The sequence below is a fragment of the Pleurodeles waltl genome, chromosome 7, assembly GCF_031143425.1.
Source record: "Pleurodeles waltl isolate 20211129_DDA chromosome 7, aPleWal1.hap1.20221129, whole genome shotgun sequence".
Lineage (NCBI taxonomy): Eukaryota > Metazoa > Chordata > Amphibia > Caudata > Salamandridae > Pleurodeles > Pleurodeles waltl.
The window spans coordinates 415,489,720-415,514,967 of NC_090446.1; the positions used below are offsets into that span (position 1 = coordinate 415,489,720).

Here is a 25,248-nt window from a genome sequence, read left to right on the forward strand (position 1 = left end):
CTCTTTTACCCTCCACAAAGACACACACATATATTTTAGTGTTAGTAGATTATGCTACGAGGTATCCAGAGGCTATACCCCTTTCTAATATGACATCTAAAACAGTAGCACAGGCTATGATCACTTTCTTTTCTAGGGCCGGATTTCCCCAGGAAATCCTGACTGATCAGGGGAGACCCTTTATGTCTTCACTGATGAACAATATCTGTAAGATCCTTGGGATCGAGCAATTAAAGACCTCAGTCTATCACCCCCAGACGGATGGGTTGGTTGAGCGCTATAACCGTACTATAAAAACACTGCTACGGAAAATAGTCTCTGAATCTGGACGTGATTGGGATCAAAAGCTCCCTTTAGTCCTATATGCCATAAGAATACATGAACAGGCTTCAACAGGACACAGCCCCTTTGAGCTGGTCTTCAGGAGACAACCCCGTAGTCTGTTAGACATGGCAACGGAACTATGGGAAGAAGAGGGGGAGGAGGATAAACCTCTATTAGAATACATACATAAACTGAAAACTCACTTACAGTCCGAATGGGAAGACGTGCGTAAACATCTAGTAAAGTCCCAAAGTAATCAAAAGAGGTATTATGATCAAGGGACAAAACTCCGATTGTTCCAACCAAATGATAAGGTCCTGATATTAAGACCCTGCTCCGATAATAAACTCTTAGCTAGGTGGCAGTGTCCGTACAGCATCTTAAAAGCCATATCCCCGGTCACTTATCTGATAGAACTGTCCCAACACCCCAAAAGAACACAGATTTACCATGTTAACCTGTTAAAAAAAAATGGGAAGAACCTACAACAGCACCAAACCAATCGGCTACAGGTTTCTTAGTAACCCCCGAAGAACCACTAGACATAGAGTTATATCCTGCAAACAAGGAGGAAACAATAAAGACTCCCCACATCAATACCGATCTTACAGGGGGTCAGAAGACCCAGTTGGAGAATTTGTTAAAAGATCATAGACAGTTCTTCTCAGGAATTCCTGTGAAAACCAATATAATCCAACATCATATAAGGACACCTGAGGGGAAAGTAATAAGATTACGACCCTACCGTATTTCCGAAGCCCGCCAACACTTAATTGAAGAAGAAGTACAAAATATGCTAAAACTGAAAGTAATAGAACCATCATGGTGCTCCCCCATGGTCATAGTGCCAAAGCCCGACGGTTCAATACGATTTTGTATTGACTTCCGCCGATTGAATGAAATATCACTTTTTGACTCATATCCCATACCCAGAGTTGATGACTTGCTAGAAAAGTTGGGAAAAGCCCGTTATATGTCAACCCTAGATTTAACAAAGGGATACTGGCAATTACCCCTCGTGCCCGCTGATAAAGAAAAAACAGCTTTCTCCACGCAGTCAGGGCTCTACCACTTTACGGTACTCCCTTTTGGTCTACACGGGGCCCCAGCCACATTCCAAAGACTAATGGACCACCTTTTGAGACCATTCCAAAATTTCGCTGCCGCATATTTAGACTATATTGTAGTATTTAGCAACACATGGAATGACCATCTTACACACCTCCATGAAATATTCCGCACTTTGCATAAGGCCGGTCTCACAGCCAATCCAAAGAAATGCAATCTGGGATATGATCACATTGCATACCTGGGATACTTCATAGGGAAAGGCCAGCTACGCCGACAGAAAAGCAAGATCGAGGCCATTGAGCATGTTCCTATACCCACTACCAAAAGGCAGCTTCGCTCCTTCCTGGGGTTAATTGGGTATTACCGTCGTTTTATACCTCTATATTCTACCTTAGCCGCCCCCCTCACTGATCTCCTCAAGAAAAACGTCCCGTCAAAATTACCATCCCTATCAGATAAACAATTATCTAGTTTCCATCACTTGAAAGCATGCCTCACCACAGAGCCAGTCTTACGATGTCCTGACTTTTCCAAGGTTTTTCATCTCCATGCTGATGCTTCGGATGTGGGGTTAGGGGCTGTGCTCTCACAACCCGACGAGGAGGAGCAGGACCACCCTATTGTTTACATTAGTAGGAAATAGCTTCCCAGGGAATGTAATTATCCGATTATTGAACGGGAGTGTCTGGCTATCAAATGGGCTGTGGACAACCTGAGATATTATTTAATGGGCCGCCCTTTCGTGCTGTTTACAGACCATGCTCCTTTGACTTGGTTAGCATCCCATAAGGATTCCAACTCCCGAATACTTCGATGGTTTATGGAACTTCAGCCCTTTTCTTTTCAGATCCGGCATATTCCGGGTACTCTCCAAGGGCCCGCGGATTATCTGTCTCGCTTTCCAGAACCTTCGGCACTGTATCAGTCCCGATCTTGGGATGGGGTGTGTAGCCGGTTATCAGGTAACGCGGCTCCTGACGGCCCAGAGTTGCGAACTACGCTTTACATCCGCAACTGGGACGATGACCTGGCCAGTTCCCAGGGCAACGAAGACGCCGGAAATCACCTCGGGAACCCGGATATCCGGGTTCCTGAAAACACTAAAAGGGACGACGGACTCTGCGCGCGGAAGAAGGAGGAGGAGAATGAAGGACAGAACGCCGACACAGGGAGGAAGGAAACGGAAGACGAGAGGAAGATCGGGAACAACGAGGTTCCCCAGAAAACAACCGGCCAACTGTGGGAGAAGACTAGAGGAGCAACGCGCGCACGCCGCCACGTCCCAGGAGTGACATGGCTAACTAAGGTACGGTCCTTCATAAAGGACAGTCTCTTTCAAAAAGGGGAGAGTGACGGCAGAGGGGGGGGATAGTGGGGAGAGAGGGGAGGAAGGAATTTGGAGGGGGCAGAAAGGAGAGGAGCAGGATAAAGGAAAGGGGTCTTAAAACTAAAGACTTCCTTAAACTAGACAAACTTAAAAAGCACTTCAATCCCTATTTCTGCAAGATCACTAAAAGGTGACTGTTCACATAACCGTGTATTTCACAATTCTGCACACATTCTGGGAATCTCTCAATCTCTCTCTCTCTCTCTGTTTCTCTCTTTCTCTCTCTCTTTCTCTCTCTCTTTCTCTCTTTCTTTCTCTTTCTCTCTCTCTTTCTCTCTCTCTCTCTCCTCCCTTCGCTACTCTTAATACGGACTGATATCACTGTACAACCTCGACTTACCTTCATTTTAATTCCTCTTTCCGGTGCGTCTGGGAGCACGAAAAGAACATCTTTGCCGGTCTAGAGGGAACCTGGGATAAGAGAGAGAGAAGAGACATTCTATGAGAAGGAGCACCACACCCCTATATTGTTGAAAAAAGCAAAAGACTTTAAAGAACTGTTAATAAATTCACTGTTGCACACCCACCCAAGCATCCCAGTCCTTATTATCACCTGGCCCACTGCTACACGGTTCATTTATAGGGTTGCTTACCACACCTGTGAGTTCTAGGGAAGTGATTGTGTTCCTTAAGGTACCTTCTCCTCTAGTTCTTTTTTGGAAGTTCCCAATATCTTTTGTACCTTTGGTAGAGATGAGAGTATAGGCATTGATTAGGCACAGGTACAGATCACTAAATCTCATACTGAAAAATTTTAGTATTCTACCAGCAAGACTCACCATTGAATACATTAGTCACAGTCTCTCAGTTTGGTGCGAGCTCAGCCTCATGTGATCTGTTCAGTTATGGATCAGTGGTGCTGAAAGGTATGGTTGGCAACTTTGCACCTTCTCAATTCAGCATTGGTGAAGGTGTACTATTAATGGTTGTCTTTCACTTCCGTCCTGGACAGTGAGTCAGCAGTTGTGGCCTCCAGGATAACGCAGGTGGGCACTCTTCAATATTTACGCCTCTGTACCATCTTCTCTCAGCTGAAAACCTTTGGCAGCCAAATTAGACATTCAAGGTTCCGTGGCACAAATGTTGGACGGCACATTGATGTACTGGTGGCTAACATTTTCATGCAGCTCACTAAAAGGAAACTGGTGGACCCTAATACATCTGATTTACACTGGCTATGCTTCTTGAAGTCTAGTGCCTACTTATGATTGATCCAAATGCCAGGACTGTTTCACCTGCAGGGTCAGGCACATTCCTTCCCTCCATGAGCAGGCAGGTGTTTATTATGCAGGCATACCCTCAACATCTCCTGCAAGTTGCAGACTTCTGGATGTATCCTCACTTCTAGGAGACTGGCCGTCATGCAAACACCAACCCTTTATTGATCTAGAAAAACTTGGTACTGAAAAAAAGTGGAGTGGTTTTGATCCCATTTTTATACACATTCTCCATTTGGGATGTGGATTCACTGTATAAGGTTTCAAAAAGCTCTCACAGCAGGTAGCAACGATGCTGGCTCCAAGCAGGGGTATTTAAAATATTGGTGCACTGAAGTGTGAAATCTATGCACTTGGCTGACATCAGCCTTCCTCAGCTAGTAATTGGGGACTAAAAGAAAAAAGGTCCTGCTTAGAAACCTCTTTTCCTTGAACAGCAGACGCTGCAGTCATACCTCTCATCCCTGCCAGCAGTGCTAAGGAAGAAATACTCTGCAGCCCTTAATAAGGACCTCATTGCATTTCTAGAGGTAGTCCTGTCTTCATGCTCCTTCATTTCAGTGTCTAGATCTCCACCCTCCAATCATAGCAGTACAAGCAGTATACTTCCACTGTCTGAATAGGCAGTATCTCCCACCGTCTTGTGCCGTGCTAAACATGGGGCCATCCAAAATGGCCCTGCATCCATCCCCCAAAGGCAGCAATCTCCCTGCCAGGATAGTTGTCATGCACCCCCTAACCCTTAGCCTCCACCTCCCAGACACTATTGGCCCCAGGGACCCTATTAGGGATGGGGGCGCACAGCTCCCCTCCCTGAGCCTATAGAGTCCCCACACAAACATCTCTGGGGCCAAAATATTTGTCTTAGGGGGAGAATTGGCCCTCTTTCCCAAGTTCAAGTGCCCCCTGGGACCCTATTCCCTGAGGCCATACACATGCTGTAGAGTAGAGTGGTGTGTGGCTCCCCTCCTCAAGCCTTAGGAGACCCAAAGGACCGTATCCCCAGGGGCCCCAAAAAAATTAATAGTGCAGCAAGGCACTGGACCCCATACCCCCCAGTGAGCCCATATGTGCACAGGAACCCCGTCCCTTAAAAAAAAAGCCCAGTTATAGGGGAGACAGGCATGTGGCCCCCTTCCCTTGATTAATCCTTAAGAGGCCACGGAGACCCAATCATCCAGGGCCTGTTTCATTATAAGTGGGTACCCAGGTGCTCACTGAGGGCACTCGCAAAACATAACATTGAAGACTGCTGGTAGAGCCTCGCAGTCCCAACCAGCTCCTGCACCAGAGCCAGTATTGCTCCCACTCGATGGGAGCAACTGCTTCAGCTTGCTCTTGCCAGGCAGCAGCAATCAGTGTTTCCCTGCCCGCAAGCGCTCCCACCAGGCCACAGCATTTTCAAAGCTCCTGCTGGCAGGGAAAGCCACTGTCCCGGGGGTCAGCTGCCTGGGACACAGTTACAGAGCCTCCCTCTTTTTTTTTTTTTTTTTTAGTTTTTATTATTAAGTTTGCCCTAGGGAATGGAGTCCCCGAAGCTCAAAAGGAAATCGAGGAGGGTGGCCCCAATCACAACCCTTCCCCAAATACTGTTGCCTGGATACCGTTTTTCTTCCTGAAATCCCTTGGTTGTCCTGCAAGCTCTGGGCAAAAACACCCGATTTGTTTTACTACTTTGGTCCTAGAGTGGACCACCACTTTCAAATTATTATAGAGAGCGGGCCTCGTTAGAAACTCTTTTCAGCTCGCTAATCAGACAACACTAACTATAACTTGCCACTCTGCGATGTACTGTGTTAAGACAGATAATGTCATTTGAGAAGTTATAAGTGTCGTTATCAATGCTATGATTTCACATGCAATAAGTAATGTAGTATGCAAGGATATAAAGAGTACATGGAAAAGGCATGAGTTATAGTTAATGTTGTTTGGCGAGTGAAATGACAAGGCTGTGCTCAGAGATGCGCAACATAATTTGAAGGTGGTGTGTAAATTATAATTATAACTGTACATTTTTTAATGTTTGTGTATTTTAAGTTGGGTTTGTATAGAAAGATTACATGAGGTATTTCTAACTATAAATTATTCTTTACCTTTTTTTTCATTGTATCTTATTGGTTTTTATTTTTTAACAAAAATATGTTTCAGATCATAGCGTGCAGTGTCACTGATTGGAGTGTTTCAAAGTGGAGTTTACAGTGTATAGACAGATGTAAAGTGTCAGAGTGACATATACAGTGTGGTAGAGTGTTGTAGAGTGGAGTTGCATAGAGTACAGTATTCTAAGAAATAGTGAAGCTGCTTAGAGTGGATTTTTGTAAAGTAGCATATAGTGAGGGAGAGTCTCGTACAGTGACGCAGCTTAATGTGAAGTAAAGTATAATAGAGTGGATTGGTGTGTCGAAGAGCAGAGTGGCATGGAGTGAAGTGTACTGGCGTAGGTCATAACCGGTTATAAATTGGAGCAGGTTTCAAACAGTAGTGTGGAGTGCTGAGTCTTATAGAAAAGTGTGTTTTACATTGGAGTGTACCGGCATAGAGTGGAAAAGTGGAGTGTATGTGGATAGAGAGGAGTAGAATGTCATACAGTGCCATGAAGTGTGGTGGACTTTTATAGAGGAGGGGATAGGGTCATGCATTGGAACCGCGTACAGTGGAGTGGTGAACACTATAGTGGTGTAGAATGAATTACTGTAAAGTGGAGTAGCATACATTGGAATAGCTTACAATAGAATACTGTATAGTGGAGAGTAGAAGACTGAAATGGCATAAAGTGGAGGACTCTACAGTAGAGTAGAGTGGCATAGAGTGGAGTAGGGTACAGTGTATTAATGTAGAGTAGGGTGGCATACATTGAAGTGTCGTAGTGTAGAGTTCAGGAAACTGGTATAAATTGGAGTGGCATCTCAAAAAGTGGAGTGCTTTCGTACTGTGTTGAAAACTGTTCTGGAGTGGCATAGAGTGGAGTAGCGTAGAGAGGTGTAGAGTGAAGTAGCAGACAGTGGAGTGACAAAGTGGAATAGCATAGACTGAAGTGACGTAGAGTAGAATGGCATATAATGTAATAGCGTATATAGTATTGTAACGTACAGTGGGGTCGCATAAAGTGTATTAGTGTATAGTATAGTAGCGTACACTGGAATGCCATACAGTGAAGTGGTTTAGACTGAAGTGGGGTGGTTAGAGTGTAATAGCATACAGTGGAGTGGGGTAGAGTGGAATATCATACAGTCGAGGAGCAAAGATTGAAACTGTGCACAGTGTAATAGTGTAGAATGGAGTTGCGTTCAGTGGAATAGCATAGAGTGGAGTACAGAGGAGTGGTGTAGAGTAGAATAGTGTAGAATAGTGTTTTAGACTAGAGTAGTGTACAGTGGAGTGCAGTAGAGTGAAGTAGCATATAGTGGAGTGGCGTCCAATGGACTAGCATAGGATGGATTGCCATAGACTAAAATAGTACATAGTGGAGTAGCAGACAGTGGAGTGGCATATAATGGAATGGTGTAGACTGGAGTTGTGTACAGTGGCATGGGGTAGAGTATAATAGCATAGCGGATAAGAGACTTCCAGCTGTAGATTCCTTACCTTTGATTTCTTCTTAGTTGTTAGACTGGATCTGGAAGATTTTTTGTGAGCAGTACCCCTGCGGGCCAGTAATTGACATTGATCAGCTCTGCGTCCATCATCGGCATTGTGCATGCTGGAAATGAAGTTGCAGTTCCTATATGGGTGTCACCCAGGTGCAGTGACATCAGTTCTTTTCTTTTTGTGCCAGCCAGCTCAAATCTGAGAGAGAGCTGCCCCTCAGTCAATTTTTGACTGTCATTTTTTGACATTTTGTCAAAGTTTTTGGACGTTTCTCCCTCCTGGTCTGTCGATATGTTGTCACATAAGATGGGTTTTAAGTCCTGCGGATCCTGTCATCGGATGATCTCAGTGACTGATCCACATCTCGTTTACTTATGGTGTCCCGAGCGCGACCATGACCCGAAGTCCTGCTCCTAGTGTCGGGCCATGCATCCAAAGGCTTTGAGGGAGTTGTCCCTAAAGCTGGCGACGGCATTGCGCGTGACTCCACGGAGGTCGAGGTTCTGGTTGTGTGAAGGTCCCGGGACCTCTCACGGAGTCCCAAGTTATCCTTGTCCCGCTCCAAGTCCTCGGGCGATCAGGTAAATCGAGGCATAAGAAGAAAAGCAAGAAGTCAAGGAAGTCTTCGACTTCTCCTCGTCCATTGGCCCATATGATGACGGGCTGTTGTCATTCTAGGCCTCGCTCTTTAAGGCCTGGAACTGGGCCGGCTCTGTGCCTCCCTTGGTTTCTGAGAGCCAGAACAACCCCTGCCCAATAAGGAGTTTTATGAGGCCATGCATCTCATTTTGGGGCAGTCCACCGCATGCCTTTTGGATCGTTATTCCAACACTCTATGGGACACAGTTGCGCAAGTGCCGCCACAGGTCCTGGAAGACGCCCGGGCTGTAATCTCTCAGGCTGTTGCCGACGGGACAGATGCAGCGAAGTTCACACTCAGTTGCGGACTGGACATGACGACACATGGTTTGAATAACAGTGGCCCTGAGGTGTCACACCTGCCTGAGAATGTCATGCTTTTTGAGGGATGTTTAGGCTTCCCCTAACGAAATGCCATTTGATGGCATCCATCTCTTCGGAGACAAGGCAGATTCGCTACTTGAGCGCTTAAAGGAATCTCAGCCAACGGCCAGGTCCTTGGGCTTTGTGGCAGCCACTCGTCCTCCCCAATTTGTCTATCATTCCTTTCGTTACTACGGAAGGGGCTTCCAACCATGCCAATTCCTGTCCAGCCACAGTGTTGTGCATGCTGCCTAGCCTCTGCATGGCTGAGAACACATGACCCACTGACCTTGTGGGTATGATAGCCCGTGGTCTGCTTAGAAACTACCCCTCCCCCCCCCCCCCCCCCCCCCCCCCAAGCAGCAGCCTCTGAAGCCTCCTAGTCTGCCTGTCTACCTCCATGGACATCCAGTTGGGAGCAGAATTTGCAATCTCCTGCCCCACTGGCAATCCATTACTTCGGACAGATGGGTTGTGCTGATCGTCCGAGGGGGGCTACTCCCTCCTCTTTGAGACTGCCCCTCCATTCATGCCACCATCTTACGACCAGATGACAGAGGATCATCTGTCCTTCCTCTGCGAGGAAAATGCAGCTCTCATGGCCAAGGTAGACATAGAGAGGGTTTTGGTGCCAGAAGTAGGCTGTGGCTGTTACTCTGCTACCTTCTGGTTCCCAAAAAGGACAGGCGTCTTTACCCTATTCTAGACCTAAGAGCCGTCAAACTCTTCCTCAAAAAGGAGAAGTTCAGAATGCTCACGTTGGCTCAAGTATGCTCCCAGGACCCAGGAGACTGGATGTGGTAGCGCTAGACTTGCAGGACGCTTATTTTAACATCCCCGTCCTGCCTGCCCAGAGACATTACTTGAGGTTCATGGTAGGCCATGAGCACTTTGTTTACCGTGCTTCCTTTTGTCCTCGCTAGGGCCCCTCGGGTTTTCACAAAGGTGATGGTGGTGGTTGCAGCTCATCTGCGAAGATCAGTGGTTTCACTCCTCCCCTATCTCGATGAATGGCTGTTAAGGGTGGGCTCGACCCAGGTTGTCATCTCCCACCTCAAGACTACGGCGGACCTCCTGCTTTCGCTGGGGTTTACTGTAAATGTGCCGAAGTCACACCTAACTCCCTTTCATCTGAACTGTTCTGGACACAGTGCATTTTCGGGCCTCCCGAGCAGCGAGTCCAGGATATTCAGGCTACATATCGATGTTTCACCCTGTAGCCTGGATTTCGGTAAGACTGACTTGAAAGCTGCTGGGCCTCATGGCCTTTCTGCATCCTGCTGGTGACGCGTGCCAGATGGCGTATGCAGGCTCTGCAGTGGGACCTGAAGTTTCAGTATGCGCATGGTCCAGATCTCGAAGGGAACTGCGAAAGACCTGCAGTGGTGGTTGACGAACCGAAATTGGGCTAGAGGCAGATCCCTCTCTTTTCCTCACTCAAATATGACAGTAGTGACAGAGGCATCACTCCTGGAACGGGGCAGTCATCTGGGAGAAGGGGGTGATCAGAGGGATCTGGTATCCAGCGGAAGCAGGTCTCCACATCAACTTGCTGGATCGCTGCACGATCTGATTGGCTTTAAAAGCCTTTTTTCACTCTATCAGTGGAAAGATAGTGCAGGTATTCACAGACAACACCACCACCATGTGGTACTGCAACAAGCATGGCAGGGTGGGGGTTGTGGACCCTTTGTCAAGAGGCTTTTCGCCTCTAGACATCACTGAAACAGCAGGGCATATCCCTGGCTGGTGGTTCAACATCTGGCAGGCTCTCTGAATGCCAGAGCGGACAAACTCAGCTGAAAATGCCTAGCGGATCACGAATGGCGTCTCCATTCAGAGTTGGCACAAGGTCCTTTACAGCAGTTGGGAGAGCCTTGGTTAGATCTGTTAACCTCCACTGAGAATGCACATCAGAAGTTTTGCGTGCTGGAGTTTCCAAGGCAGCACTCGCTCAGAGATATTTTTCATCCCGAGTGGAACTCAAACCTTCTGTACACTTGTCAGCCCATACCACTCCTGCCCACAGTTCTCAAGAAGATCAGGAATGACAGGGCCAGAGTAATTCTTGTGGCTCCGGACTGAGCATGGAGAGTCTGGTATCCCGAGCTGCTGAGCATGTCCATCAACCCTCCAATCAGATTGCCTCTTCAGGAAGATCTTCTGTTGCAGCACCAGGGGAGGGATATTCACCCGAACCTGTCCACTCGCCACCTTCTTGCGTGGAGATTGAGCGGTGACAGTTGATAGCTTTTGACCTTCCTCCCAAAAGCTGTAACGCTATCTTGACAGTCAGGCTTCCCTCCACCACACTTGTCGTTCAAAATAAATTGTGGCATGGTGTAGAGACAAATCTGTTGATCCCCTTTCTGCCCCTCTTTCTGAGGTTCTAATGTTCATCCTTTCCCTTGCCCAGAAGGTCTCTGCTTTGGGCACTCTTAGGGGTTATTTATCTGCCATTTCTGCCTTCTCGTGGTTGCCTGATCAACCTACTTTGTTCAAGTCCCCTATTGTTCATAGGTTCCTCAAAGGTCTTACTCATCTCTTCCCTCCTTCCTCATTCATTATGTCCCAGTTACTTACGTTTTTGCTAAAAACATCTTCCCCCAGAGATAACGAGCTGTGGGCCTTATCTAAACCGCCCTGCCTCTCTAACCCTACAAAGTGGTACTATGCACTAGGGCCTCTTTTCTACCAAAAGTGGTAATAATTCTTCATGTAGGCCAATCTATCACCTTGCCTATTTTTTACTCACCCCCCCCATCCTAAGGAAGAAGAGCGACTCCACCGCCTGAACCCAAAAAGAGTGTTGGCGTTCTACCTTGATCGTACAAAAGAGTTCGGGTTGGATGACCAACCCTTTGTGTGGAGTAGGTAGGTGCAAAGAAAAATTGGGCCATGGAGAAGTGGACCATTTTCAGATGGGTCGTACTCTGCATTAAAAGCTGCTACACTGGCCAAAAAGCAATCTCCTGAGGGCTTTCAAGCTCATTTGACCTGGGCTGAAGCTGCGACCAGTGCATTAGCATATGGAGCGACAATCCTGGACATCAGCCAGGCAGCAACGTGGGCATCTTAGCATTTTGTCCTTTCAGTCCTGCAGTACTTTCTCGTTTGAAATTGGTTCACAGACCCACTTCTGGGGATGGTGTTGCTTGGGTACCTACTCAAAGGTTAGGAATCTGAAGCTAGAAGTCTCTATCAGATGAACAAGTTACTTACCTTTGGTGTCTCCTTATCTGGTATAGACTATGGGCTTGATTTAGACTTTGGCAGAGGGGTTACTCTGCTTCAACAGTAACGGATATCCCATCTGCTGAAATCTAAATTCCATTGTTTTATATGGTATTTAGATTTCGGCAGACAGGATATCCGTCACCATAGCAAAAGAGTAAACCCCCTGCTGAGATCTAAATCAGGCCCTTTATCCAGCTGCAGGTTCATCCCCGACCCAACCATCCTCCCTATTCTGCTAACAGATTTCTAGGGGCAGGGGCTTCCCTTTTAGGGCCCTAGTTGTGACACACCAGCAGTCAGTGTTCTTCATGACTCTACGCTTCAGTCGTGTAAAATTGTGAATTAAAACTGATGTCTGTCTGCCTCGGTGATGCCCATATAGGGACCTCAACATAATTTCCAGCGCACACAACGATGCGGGACGATTAATGCTACCTACCTGTGTGCAGGGATTCTGCTCACGAAATATCTTACGGTTGCAGTCTGATGCCTGGGGAGAATTCAAAGGTAAGGAATCTGCAGCTAGATATAGGGGGTCATTCCGACCCCGGCGGTCAAGGGCCGCCGGGGCCGGGGTCGGCGGGAGCACCGCCAACAGGCTGGCGGTGCCCCGCAGGGCATTCTGACCGCGGCGGTTTGGCCACGGTCAGAACAGGAAAACCGGCGGTCTCCCGCCGGTTTTTCAAACTGCGCCGCCATGGGGATTCCGACACCCCATACCGCCATCCTGTTCCTGGCGGTTCGCCCGCCAGGAACAGGATGGCGGTATGGGGTGTTGTGGGGCCCCTGGGGGCCCCTGCAGTGCCCATGCCAATGGCATGGGCACTGCAGGGGCCCCCGTAAGAGGGCCCCACAAAGAATTTCAGTGTCTGCTTAGCAGACACTGAAATTCACGACAGGTGCAACTGCACCCGTCGCACCTTCCCACTCCGCCGGCTCCATTCGGAGCCGGCTTCCTCGTGGGAAGGGGTTTCCCGCTGGGCTGGCGGGCGGCCTTCTGGCGGTCGCCCGCCAGCCCAGCGGGAAACACAGAATCACCGCAGCGGTCTTCAGACCGCAGAGCGGTGTTCTGTCGGGGGAACTCTGGCGGGCGGCCTCCGCCGCCCGCCAGAGTTAGAATGACCCCCATAGTCTCTACCAGATAAGGTGTTATCAAAGCTAAATAACTTTTTAATTCTTGAGTGGTGTACATTCGATTGTGGTCCAATCAAATCGGGTAGAATTAAGAGGCATAGAGGGGTATACACAGAGGAGTGGACTAGTGTACAGTAGAATGGCATAGAGTGGACTAGAAAAGTGGAGTGACACTCAGTGGAATGACATAAAGTGGAACGGCATATACTGCAGTAGTGCGTAGCGGAGTGGCTTAACAGTGTAGTGGGGAACACTGAAGAGGCGTAGAGTGGTGTTGCATAAACATTTTTGTGAAATTCACTAAAGTGCAGCAGTGACGGATATCACTGTGTATAAATGTCTTATAACTTGATAAATACTTACGCTACTTATCTGCAGTATCCAAAGAGCAGCATCTCTGCACCATAATGTAAAATCCTGCAAATTTCATGTAAGTCAATTCAGCTGTTAGTGAGCTACATCAAATGCAGTAGTGATTAGAAAATGCATTGGTGGAAAAACACACTTTGGGACCCCCTTTTATCTTTACTCTCCCTGAGGGATTTACAACAAAAATGTACATCAACTGAAAATGTAGAAACTGCTATAGGTCTGGGATGGTTTGTGATGATTCGTCAAACTGGCGGAAAGTTATTGTTAGGGAGTTAATATCCAATGAATTCTTATCTTTGGGGATAGTAACTATAACTACAGAGTGGCAATCAGATTTAATGTGATTTTTTTCTCTTTATCTGTTGTATTTGTTATATATTTGCTTATTGATTTTCATAATCATGTGACCATAAATGTTTCTTCTAGTCATTCATGTAGGAATTCTGAAACTTTACATATACAGTCTACTTAATTTTTTGGGCTTCTTTGCTACTTTTAGTGTGAGTGTGCCACATATGAAGCCTAAAGTGAATGAAAATAGATCGTTGTCGTTATAAAAATTAAGATTTTTTTCCCAATGGCCAATTATCCTGTCCTTCATATGGTAGTTTGTGTAGCCCACTGCTAGACCACTTTTCCATTTTGTTGCACATTATTACATACAGAAGATGGTATTTGTTTGGCTTGTTTTGCAGTTTTTTGTGAACCTGAGAGCATACACAGAAAACATATATATGGTGTGATTTATTCGGTTTCTTTTGTTTATATATTTCCATTAGCAAGTGACAATAAATGAGTCTTTCAGCTGTTCATGTAGTATATCTGAAATGTTACTTTTGCAGTCTAGCTTATTCTTTGGAATTCCTTTTTACTTTCAGAAGGCGTGTGCTACATATGAAGGACAAAGTAAATTAAATGTGTTCATTGTTATTGTTAAAAAAAAAATAATCCTGTTGGCCAATCATCATGTCCTCCAAATAGTAGTTTGGGTAGTTTTTCATTTTGTTGCACGGGGGTGCATAAGAAAGATTGTTTTAGTTTGGCTTTTTGGGCCACTTTTATTTTGTGAGCCAAATAACATGCAAGGCAAAAATATGTAGATTAAGATATATTCAATTTGATTAAGATATATTCTATTTGTTTATGGGTGTCTAATTGCATTTGACCATAAATGGGTCTTTCAGTATTCATGTACTAAATCCGAAACTTTACATATGCAGGCTATTTTTGTGGGCTTCCTTCCTACTTTTAGTAGTATTGTGCTACAAGATATCAGTAATTTTAAAAAACAAAATAATTATCTCACAATAATTTCTCATAATACCTCACTAGTAAAAGAAAAAATGAATAAATGAAGATGGCTAGGATTGGAACATTCTTTCAAAGGACCATATTCCATCAGCGATTGTTAATGAAGACAATGTGATCACCTAAGGCACTCTTCGGGATTGTGTACAAATGAATCTGGCATCACACTCTGTGACTGTAGCTTTATTTCTTTTCATCTCTTAGGTAATTTAGTGAAATAATGTAATGTTGGAATTTTTAGAGATTGTCTTTTCTACTGTTGTTGTAATGCTATCTTGATATTATGTTGACCAACCTGTAAAAGTCTGTGAAGGAGAGCCCAAGTCTTGCATCTTTTTGTCAAGGCATGCCTTAGTTGTTGGTAGATGTAACTAGATTTTGATTAATGGTTGTTCCATGTATTCAGTTTTTTAATCCTAATTTGTATTATTAGAAAAATGTGCACTTGAATTTATTTAAAACGATCTTTAGAAGTAACATACAGAATGTTGACTTAAATGTTTAATAGAACATTTTGTTTCCTTAGGAGCAGTATGATGCCTTGCCATTTGATATTGCTGAATCGATTCCACAAACATCCTTGCCTGAGGTGGAAATGAAGCCTGAAGATTTTATAGTTGATGTAACTATTTAAATTGATATAATGTCTTGCAAGTTTAAGAATGAAAAAAACATAAATACCAGTGAACCCTATACAAGGTGCAGCAGCTTGCAGTACAGTGAGATAATGATTCAGTTTGAGCTTGGATTTTGTATTTTGTCATGCTTTTGAATATTGCCCAAAGTTTATTTTGATCATTTGTTTTGCATTACATTAAGAGTGCTACAAGTAAAAGATGTCAGCCTGCTATTTATATACTAGTTCAGCTGAGATGGAAACATCTCTGATGATACCAAAATACTCAATCTTCACATCACTGAGAATAACAAATAATAAAAATTACATACCATCAGATCTGTGCCAAAAACATGATTCATGCACATAATAGGCATAGAAAGATCTATGGTGAATGTGGTTAGATTTCAGAGACAGAAGTATAACTTTGAAGCAATACATTTGAGAGGAAATAGGAGTTGAAACCAAGGAAGAAGGTAGAAGCTCATAGAGGATAAGGATTGATTAGGGTGTAGAATAAGAAGAGAATTACAAGTTGGTAGAGCCAGAGAGGGGATCCAGAGAATGCCAGAAAGGCTGGGGGAGGAGAGTTGTGAAAGGAAAGTAGAAAGAAATCAAGAGGTCCAGAGAGAGGGGAAAAATGAAAATGCCACAAAATAATTAACAGTGTGTGAGTTTCAAACAGTAAGGGGGTAATAACTAGTCCAGATTGTTTAAACAGATGAGTTCAGCTTTTTGTGGAATATAACAGTCTCTAATTTTCTCAGGTTACCCTAAATAGAGTTGTAATTGGGCAGGGAAGTCCTTGGAAAGTATAAGGGAAGAGCCTTCTGTTTTGAATTTAAAATCTTACTCTGTCTAGGCTTTTCAGATGTTTGATGCTCCCCAAACTTACTTAGGCATGATCAAATATATTTGGCATGTGGTAGTGTGGAAGCAAATGGACATGTTTGAGAAAAAGGATAATGTGATTAAATTGGCTTGTACTGTAAATGAGTGATAGCTGACTGTAAAATGCATTTAAGTGAAAAGTCGTGATGATTTGTGACCTTGGCTCTCTTTACTGCTCTGTGCACACTATGGTGGCATCACCTTTCTTTTGTATTTATAAACATTATCCAAGAACATTACTATTAGATTTGTCTTAGTATGTGTCAGTTCATTTATCACAAGAGCATTTAACCAAACTGAGAGTTCAAAAATCAGCTCAGCAAGCCTTCAAAAAAGTAAAAGCTAGATACAGATTATATGCTGATTGTAAAAGAACTCCTGCATCCACATGTATGGTGTATGTGAGAAAGTAAGCTTACTCACTAGAAGTCTACGTTTGAAACAATTCTTCAAGCAAAAAACACAATTTGTTAGTCAGTTTCTTATTGCGCAGATTATGAATCCTGTTGATGTATGGTTGAAATTCCCCCAGTCCTTAACAATTCATCATATATTCTATGTATCTTTGTTGAAACCTTGTTCTGTTCAAACAATTCTTTCTCCAAATTCTATGCCCATTCAGGAGAATACTGAAAAGCTTTGAGGTACATATGATTCTAGGTGCAAGAATTGTTATAAAAATATTTCAGCTATTGTTAAATTGGAAGGGGTTCAGCACTACAAACTCATGCAAAGCAGGAACTCCACCACCAAGACAATTTTTGGTGGGGGTGTTGAGGGCACAGTCATTAGTTGGCACGCCATCCTACATTTGGCAGGTGCATAAGCTCAAAACTCCAAATTTGTGAGTCCTACATTCATTCCAACAAGGAAAGACTGGTACTGCTCACTGATTGACTTTGACATTGTTTTGTGTCTCTGGAGGGTGTACTATGATTTGGGCACCTGAACGGAAGCTACGTTTATAATGAGTCGCCTGAACTTGCACAATGCTTGGAAATCGCAGTGGCCATTTTGAAGTTATCAAGTACAAGTTTCCTCATGGATTAAAGCTTCCTTGCTAAGCAGTGAGTACCTTGTTGCCATATCTTGTGAAAACCCTGGCAACTGTTTGTTTTCTTTTGATTTTAAAACCCTCAAAGTGTTTCATTTGTTTTGATTATTAGCACAAAGAGACTGAACCCACCCGCTCAGTTCAGAAAGGCTACTTAGCCAAGCTGATGCCATGGACATGCAGCAGGTGCACTGCTGGTATGAGAAAGGTAAGCCTATCTGTGCTCTATTGCACACTGGCTTGGAACAAGACTAGATACCTCACACAGTAAGTCTTCAAAGGACTCTTTATTAGTTCTGCTCAAAGCCTGTCCACTGTCATGTCATGCTGTTGACACCTCTAACCTTCTGGCAGTATTAATGTTAGTTCTAAGATACTATTTACGTTCTCCACAATGCTAGCTCGACACACTGAATGCCTAAAATATAGAGCACTTGTTCTAAATGCCAAATGTCGAGTAAGGCAGCTCACCTCAAACATAGAGCATCTAAATATTAAATGCATATTGATGAGTGCTACGTTCCCTTGCTTTTCATTATATCTGATAGAGACTTCTAGTTGCAGATTCCTTACCTTAGAATTTTTCCCCAGGCGTTAGACTGGATCCGGATATTTTTCTTCCAGCAATACCCTTGCGAGTCGGTAGGTGGCGTCGGTCGACTCTGTAGGCGTTGTGGTCGCCGTGATGATGTCTGGAGTAGTACATAGACGCCATCCTCGCGCAGTGACCTCAGTTCTTTTATTTCTGCGCCACGCGCTGATCCGAGCGAGAGCTACCCTAGGCTATTTTTTGGCTGAACTCTACCGTTTTGTCGAACTTTTTTGGTGCGTCGAGGATGTCCCCGAAGACCAGGTTCAAGCCGTGCGAGGACTGCCACTGCATGATGTCGGTGACAGACCCTCATCGTGTCTGCCTGTGGTGCCTCGAGCGCAACCACGACCCGAAGTCGTGCTCTGAGTGTCAGGCAATGCCTCCAAAGGCTTTGAGGGAGCGGTCCCTAAAGCTGATGCCGGACTGGCACTCGACTCCGCGTAGATCCTGATCTTGTTCAAGAGGAAGGTCTCGAGATCGGTCGCGGAGCCATCACCACTCGTCTTCTTCGAAGTCTTCGGGTCAAGGTAAGAAGAAGAAGTCGAAGAAGTCCCATCGTTCTCCGACTTCACCCTGTCGCTTGGCCGATGCGCCACGGGACGATCGTCCACGCACTAGGCCTCCGTCCTCGGAGCCTACGTCTGGGTCTACTCCGCACTTCCCCGAGTTTGCCAGAGCGACCCCTGCCCAACTCAAGGAATTCTACGAGGCCTTGTGTCTCATCTTTGGGCTTGCCGACCCCGATACGGCGCCTTTGGGCCCAAGGGGCTTGGCTGAGGGGCCTTCGGGTTCCGCGCCAGCGGCTTCGGCCCGGGCCAACGAGGTCGCCTCCAGATCCGAGCGAGGATCCGCACTGAAGCCGGTCGCACAGTCGAGACCTTCCCCGGCGCCGGGTCGTTTAGCGACGCTCCCAACATCGGTAGTGCCCACTATCGACGTCGACCCCATTCTCATTCCCAACAACTCGGAGTCGGAGCGGTGTCGGCCGACGCCGCCATCGGCTTCGGTGGGCCCTATTCGCCCGAGGTTGGATCCTGACCCATTTTCCTATGGGTACGAATACGGGGAGGAATTGGAGGGGTCCCTGGACCCGTATGAATACCAGGAAGACCTTACTATGGACTGGGCACAGTACTTGGGCGAAGCCAGTGGTCTGGATACTTCTCCTGATGCTGGCATGCTGTCTCCTCCTACTGTGGCTACGGCGGAGGGAGCTACCTATAGCATGGTGGTTAGTAGGGCGGCTGAGGTCCTTGGCCTTGAGCTCCCTACTGTCGAAGTCAGGTCTAACCTCCTGACAAAGGTGCTTCAGCCTGGGGCTTCTACGTCTGAACCCCTTCTACCATTTTATGAGGACCTCACTGACGTTCTTTTGGGTACATGGTCCAAACCCAATACAGGGGCTCCTGTGAACAGGACAATCGCTCGCCGCCATCGGCCTGCACGAACAACCCCAAGTTCCTGTCCCAACATCCTACGCCTGAGAGTCTTGTCATCCAGGCGTCCTCTTCTTCTGGCGTGTTCCCTTCCGCCCTCCAGATAGGGAATCTAAAAAGCTGGAACAATTTGATAAGAAGTTGTTTTCTTCCTCCAGCCTTGCGCTGCGGTCCGTGAACAACGCATGCCTTTTGGGCCGTTATTCCCACTCACTGTGGGATATGGTTGCGCACGTCCTGCCGCAGATACCGGAGGAGGCCCGTGCTATCTTCTCCCTAGCAGTCAAAGATGGGAGAGACGCGGCAAAGTTCACGATCTGTTGTGGAGTGGATACGACCGACTCTGGGCAGATCAGTTGCAACGAAAGTGGCCTTACGGCGCGATGCCTGGTTACGTACTTCTGGCTTCTCGGGGGATGTCCAACAGTCACTCATAGACATGCCCTTTGATGGCACCTGTCTCTTCGGAGACAAAGCGGACTCAGCAATAGAGCGGGTCAAGGATTCCCAGGCTACGGCTTGGTCCCTTGGCCTTTCTGCTGCCACACGCCCCCCACAGTCCGCTTTTCGCCCCTTTCGTGGCCACGGAAGGGACACCCTGTCGCGTCCTCAACCCAGCCACCGGGCCATGAACGCTGGACAGCCTATGCGTGTCCGGGGGCGTGAAATCCCACGTGGTCGTGGGCCAGGGAACCAGAGGTCTGTCCAGTCCACCTCTGCCCCCGCAGCAGCCTCCAAACCCTCACTCCCGCCCAGTTGGTGACAGAATCCGCCATCACCTGCCCCACTGGGAACATATAACCACGGATGGGTGGATTTTGCAAATAATTCGGAAGGGCTACTCCCTCCCTTTCCAATCTGCACCACCACACATGCCACCATCCTACCATCACCTTTCGGAGGGTCATTTGGTGCTTCTCCGCCAGGAAGTTGCAGCTCTCTTGGCCAAGGGAGCTATAGAAAGGGTCCCTGTGCCACAAATAGGTTGTGGTTGTTATTCCCACTACTATTACGCCCTATCCTAGATCTTCGGGACCTGAACTACTTCCTCAAGAAGGAGAAGTTCAAAATGCTCACCCTGGCTCAGGTTCTGTCTGCCTTGGACCCAGGAGACTGGACGGTATCGTTGGACTTGCAGGACGCTTATTTCCACAATCCCATCCTGCCTGGCCTCAGACGTTACCTAAGATTCGTGGTAGGTCACGAGCACTTTCAATTTACTGTGCTCCCTTTCGGCCTTACCAGTGCCCCTCGGGTGTTCACGAAAGAGATGGCGGTGGTTGCAGCTCATCTGCGCAGGTTAGGGGTCTCAGTCTTCCCCTACCTAGATGACTGGCTATTGAAGGCGCCTTCGCCCCAGACATTGGTCTCCCACCTCCGGACTACGGCGGACCTCCTGCACCAGATGGGGGTCACTATCAACGTGCCGAAGTCACACCTGACTCCCTCTCAGGCGCTCCCGTTCATCGGAGCAGTTCTGGACACAGTGCTGTTTCGGGCTTATCCTCCCCAAAAGCGAGTCCAAGGCATTCAGGCTATGATTCCGATCTTTCAGCCTTGGGTTTCGGTGAGACAGACTCTGAGGCTGCTGGGCCTCTTGGCCTCCTGCATCCTGCTAGTAACACATGCCAGGTGGCATATGCGGGCTCTGCAGTGGGACTTGAAGTTCCAGTGGGCGCAGCATCAGGGGAATCTCTCCGACATGGTCCAAATCTCAGAGGGGACTGTGAAAGACCTGCCGTGGTGGCTTTCGAATCCCATTTGGGTCACAGGCAGACCCCTCTCCCTTCCCCACCCAGATATCTCTATAGTGCCACATGTGTCACTTCTGGGTTGGGGCGGCCACCTGGGAGAGGCGGAGATCAGAGGCCTCTGGTCTCCGGCAAAGTTGGTACTCCACATACATTTGCTGGAGCTCCGAGCGATCAGACTTGTGTTAAAAGCATTCATTCCCTCTCTCAAAGGGAGAGTAGTGCAGGTCTTCACGGACAACACTACCACCATGTGGTACTCCAACAAACAAGGTGGGGTAGGGTTCTGGACCCTTTGTCAGGGGGCCCTACGCCTCTGGACATGGCTGGAACTTCAGGGCATTTCCCTGATGGTTCAACATCTGGCGGGCTCACTCAACGCCAGAGCAGACAAACTCAGCCGCTGACGCACTGTCGATCACGAATGGCGTCTCCATCCGGAGGTGGCGCAAGGTCTCTTACTCAAGTGGGGAGAGCCATGGTTAGATATGTTCGCCTCCGCAGAGTACGCACAATGTCAGCTATTTTGCGCGTTTGAGTTTCCAAGGCTGCACTCGCTCTGAGACGCTTTTCGTCTTGAGTGGAACTCCAGCCTCCTTTACGCCTTCCCGCCTATCCTTCTTCTGCCCAGAGTTCTCAAGAAAATAAAGTACGACCGGGCCCAAGTTATCTTGGTGGCCCTGGACTGGGCTCGAAGAGTGTGGTATCCAGAGCTATTGAGCATGTCCATCGATCCTCCACTCAGACTGCCTCTTCGGGCGGATCTTCTGTTGCAGCAGCAGGGGACGGTCCTCCACCCAAACCTGTCCAACCTCTGCCTTCATGCGTGGAGATTGAGCGGCAACAGTTGACGGCATTTGCCCTTCCACCCGAAGTCTGCAATGTTATCTTGGCAGCCAGGCGTCCATCGACTAAAACTGTACAGGGAGTGCAGAATTATTAGGCAAATTAGTATTTTGACCACATCATCCTCTTTATGCATGTTGTCTTACTCCAAGCTGTATAGGCTCGAAAGCCTACTACCAATTAAGCATATTAGGTGATGTGCATCTCTGTAATGAGAAGGGGTGTGGTCTAATGACATAAACACCCTATATCAGGTGTGCATAATTATTAGGCAACTTAACAAAAAACAAATATATACCCATTTCAATTATTTATTATTACCAGTGAAACCAATATAACATCTCAACATTCACAAATATACATTTCTGACATTCAAAAACAAAACAAAAACAAATCAGTGACCAATATAGCCACCTTTCTTTGCAAGGACACTCAAAAGCCTGCCATCCATGGATTCTGTCAGTGTTTTGATCTGTTCACCATCAAAATTGCGTGCAGCAGCAACCACAGCCTCCCAGACACTGTTCAGAGAGGTGTACTGTTTTCCCTCCTTGTAAATCTCACATTTGATGATGGACCACAGGTTCTCAATGGGGTTCAGATCAGGTGAACAAGGAGGCCATGTCATTAGATTTCCTTCTTTTATACCCTTTCTTGCCAGCCACGCTGTGGAGTACTTGGACGCGTGTGATGGAGCATTGTCCTGCATGAAAATCATGTTTTTCTTGAAGGATGCAGACTTCTTCCTGTACCACTGCTTGAAGAAGGTGTCTTCCAGGAACTGGCAGTAGGACTGGGAGTTGAGCTTGACTCCATCCTCAACCCGAAAAGGCCCCACAAGCTCATCTTTGATGATACCAGCCCAAACCACTACTCCACCTCCACCTTGCTGGCGTCTGAGTCGAACTGGAGCTCTCTGCCCTTTACCAATCCAGCCACGGGCCCATCCATCTGGCCCATCAAGACTCACTCTCATTTCATCAGTCCATAAAACCTTAGAAAAATCAGTCTTGAGATATTTCTTGGCCCAGTCTTGACGTTTCAGCTTGTGTGTCTTGTTCAGTGGTGGTCGTCTTTCAGCCTTTCTTACCTTGGCCATGTCTCTGAGTATTGCACACCTTGTGCTTTTGGGCACTCCAGTGATGTTGCAGCTCTGAAATATGGCCAAACTGGTGGCAAGTGGCATCGTGGCAGCTGCACGCTTGACTTTTCTCAGTTCATGGGCAGTTATTTTGCGCCTTGGTTTTTCCACACGCTTTTTGCGACCCTGTTGACTATTTTGAATGAAACGCTTGATTGTTCGATGATCACGCTTCAGAAGCTTTGCAATTTTAAGAGTGCTGCATCCCTCTGCAAGATATCTCACTATTTTTGACTTTTCTGAGCCTGTCGAGTCCTTCTTTTGACCCATTTTGCCAAAGGAAAGGAAGTTGCCTAATAATTATGCACACCTGATATAGGGTGTTGATGTCATTAGACCACACCCCTTCTCATTACAGAGATGCACATCACCTAATATGCTTAATTGGTAGTAGGCTTTCGAGCCTATACAGCTTGGAGTAAGACAACATGCATAAAGAGGATGATGTGGTCAAAATACTCATTTGCCTAATAATTCTGCACTCCCTGTATACGCCGGTCATTGGAAAACATTTGTGGCATAGTGCACCAACAAATCTGTTGACCCCGTCTCTGCCCCTCTTTCAGAGGTTCTTCTATTCATTCTTTCCTTAGCCCAGCAGGGCTCTGCCTTGGGCACCCTTAAGGGGTATCTGTCTGCCATTTCTGCCATTCTTAGGCTGATCAACCCTCACTCTTTAAATCTCCTCTTGAGAGTAGGTTCTTAGAGGGGCTCACCCACTTATTTCCTCCCACTCCCTTCATCATGCCTCAGTGGGATCTTAATCTTGTACTTACTTACTTGATGTGTACCCCCTTTGAGCCAATGCATAATTCTTCCTTACGGCTCCTCACATTCAAAACTGTCTGTCTCATCGCCATCACCTCAGCTCGCAGGGTGAGTGAGCTTCCGGCCCTTTCTTCAAAGCCTCCATACTTGTCCGTGCACTCCGACAAAGTGGTGTTACGCAGTAGGGCTTCCTTCCTTCCTAAGGTGGTTACACCATTTCATGTAGGCCAGTCCATCACTTTGCCTACCTTCTACCCACATCCTTCACATGTGGAGGAGAGACTCCACCGTCTGGACCCAAAAAGAGCGTTGGCGCTCTACCTCAATCGTACTAAAGACTTCCAGGTGGACGATCAACTCTTTGTTGGCTATGTGGGTGCGAAGAAAGGGAAGGCGGTGCAGAAACATACCATCTCGCGATGGGCGCTTCTTTGCATCAAAATGTGCTACGCTTTGGCGAAAAAGCAACCTCCTGACGGCTTGCGGGCTCATTCTACCAGGGCCACTGCTGCATCCACTGCGTTAGCACGCGGAGTTCCTGTCCTGGATATCTGTCAGGCAGCTACGTGGGCGTCTCAGCACACGTTTGCTAAGTATTACTGCCTGGATAGTCAGGTCCGTTGGGACGGCTACTTTGGTCGTTCGGTCCTGCAGGACTTTGTAGTATGATCTTAGTGCGCAGCCCACCACCAAGGATGGCATTGCTTGGGTATCTATTCTAAGGTAAGGAATCTGCAACTAGAAGTCTCTATCAGATGTACAAGTTACTTACCTTTGGTAACGAAATATATGGTAGAGACATATTCTAGTTGCAGATTCCTTACCGCCCACCCATCCTCCCCGCTTGCGAACTGATTTCTAGGGACAGGGATTCCCCCCTTTCAGGTCCTTAGCTGTGGCGCACCAATCTCAGTGTTCTTAGCGGCTCTGCGCTCTGGCGTGGAAAGTCGTTAAAAGAAACTGACGTCACTGCACGTGGGCAGCGTCTGTGTACTACTCCCGACGTCATCACAGCGACCACAACGACTAAGACGCCTGCGGAGTCGACCGACGCCACCTACCGACACGCAAGGGTATTGCTCGAAGAAAAATCTCCAGATCCAGCCTGACGCCTGGGCGAAAATTCTAAGGTAAGGAATCTGCAACTAGAATATGTCTCAACCAGATATTTAGTTACCAAAGGTAAGTAACTTGTACATTAACCTCCATGATTATCTTACTAATAATCAAATTGACTTAACCTTTGTAAATGAGAAATAGTTAAATGAACAGTAGATTTCTTATATTTCTCTGGCAGTGCCACCAGCATATACATTTTTGTAGATGTGACTATATTGCTAAGGAAGGCGGAGGACGTGTAATACTCAACAAAACATTAGTGCTTAACTTACTAGACACTCCACCTCTAGCTGACTCTAATACTATCACCAGACCTCACTCTAAAAACACTTAGTTTACAGAACACATTCACAATAATAACCTTGTTCCTGCTTCTCTTGATCTTACCTTTTCA

At 46.7% G+C, this 25,248-nt stretch overlaps 1 protein-coding gene across 1 annotated transcript in view; it reads left to right on the forward strand.

Annotated features, from left to right (window-relative positions):
- The window catches only part of SAMHD1 (SAM and HD domain containing deoxynucleoside triphosphate triphosphohydrolase 1), a 1,157,401-nt gene that overhangs the window by 818,441 nt on the left and 313,712 nt on the right, over nt 1–25,248 (forward strand). Inside the window, exon 15 of the mRNA XM_069243902.1 lies at nt 15,167–15,262. Coding sequence (XP_069100003.1) covers nt 15,167–15,262 — 96 coding nt within the window. The remainder of the gene's footprint in view (nt 1–15,166; nt 15,263–25,248) is intronic.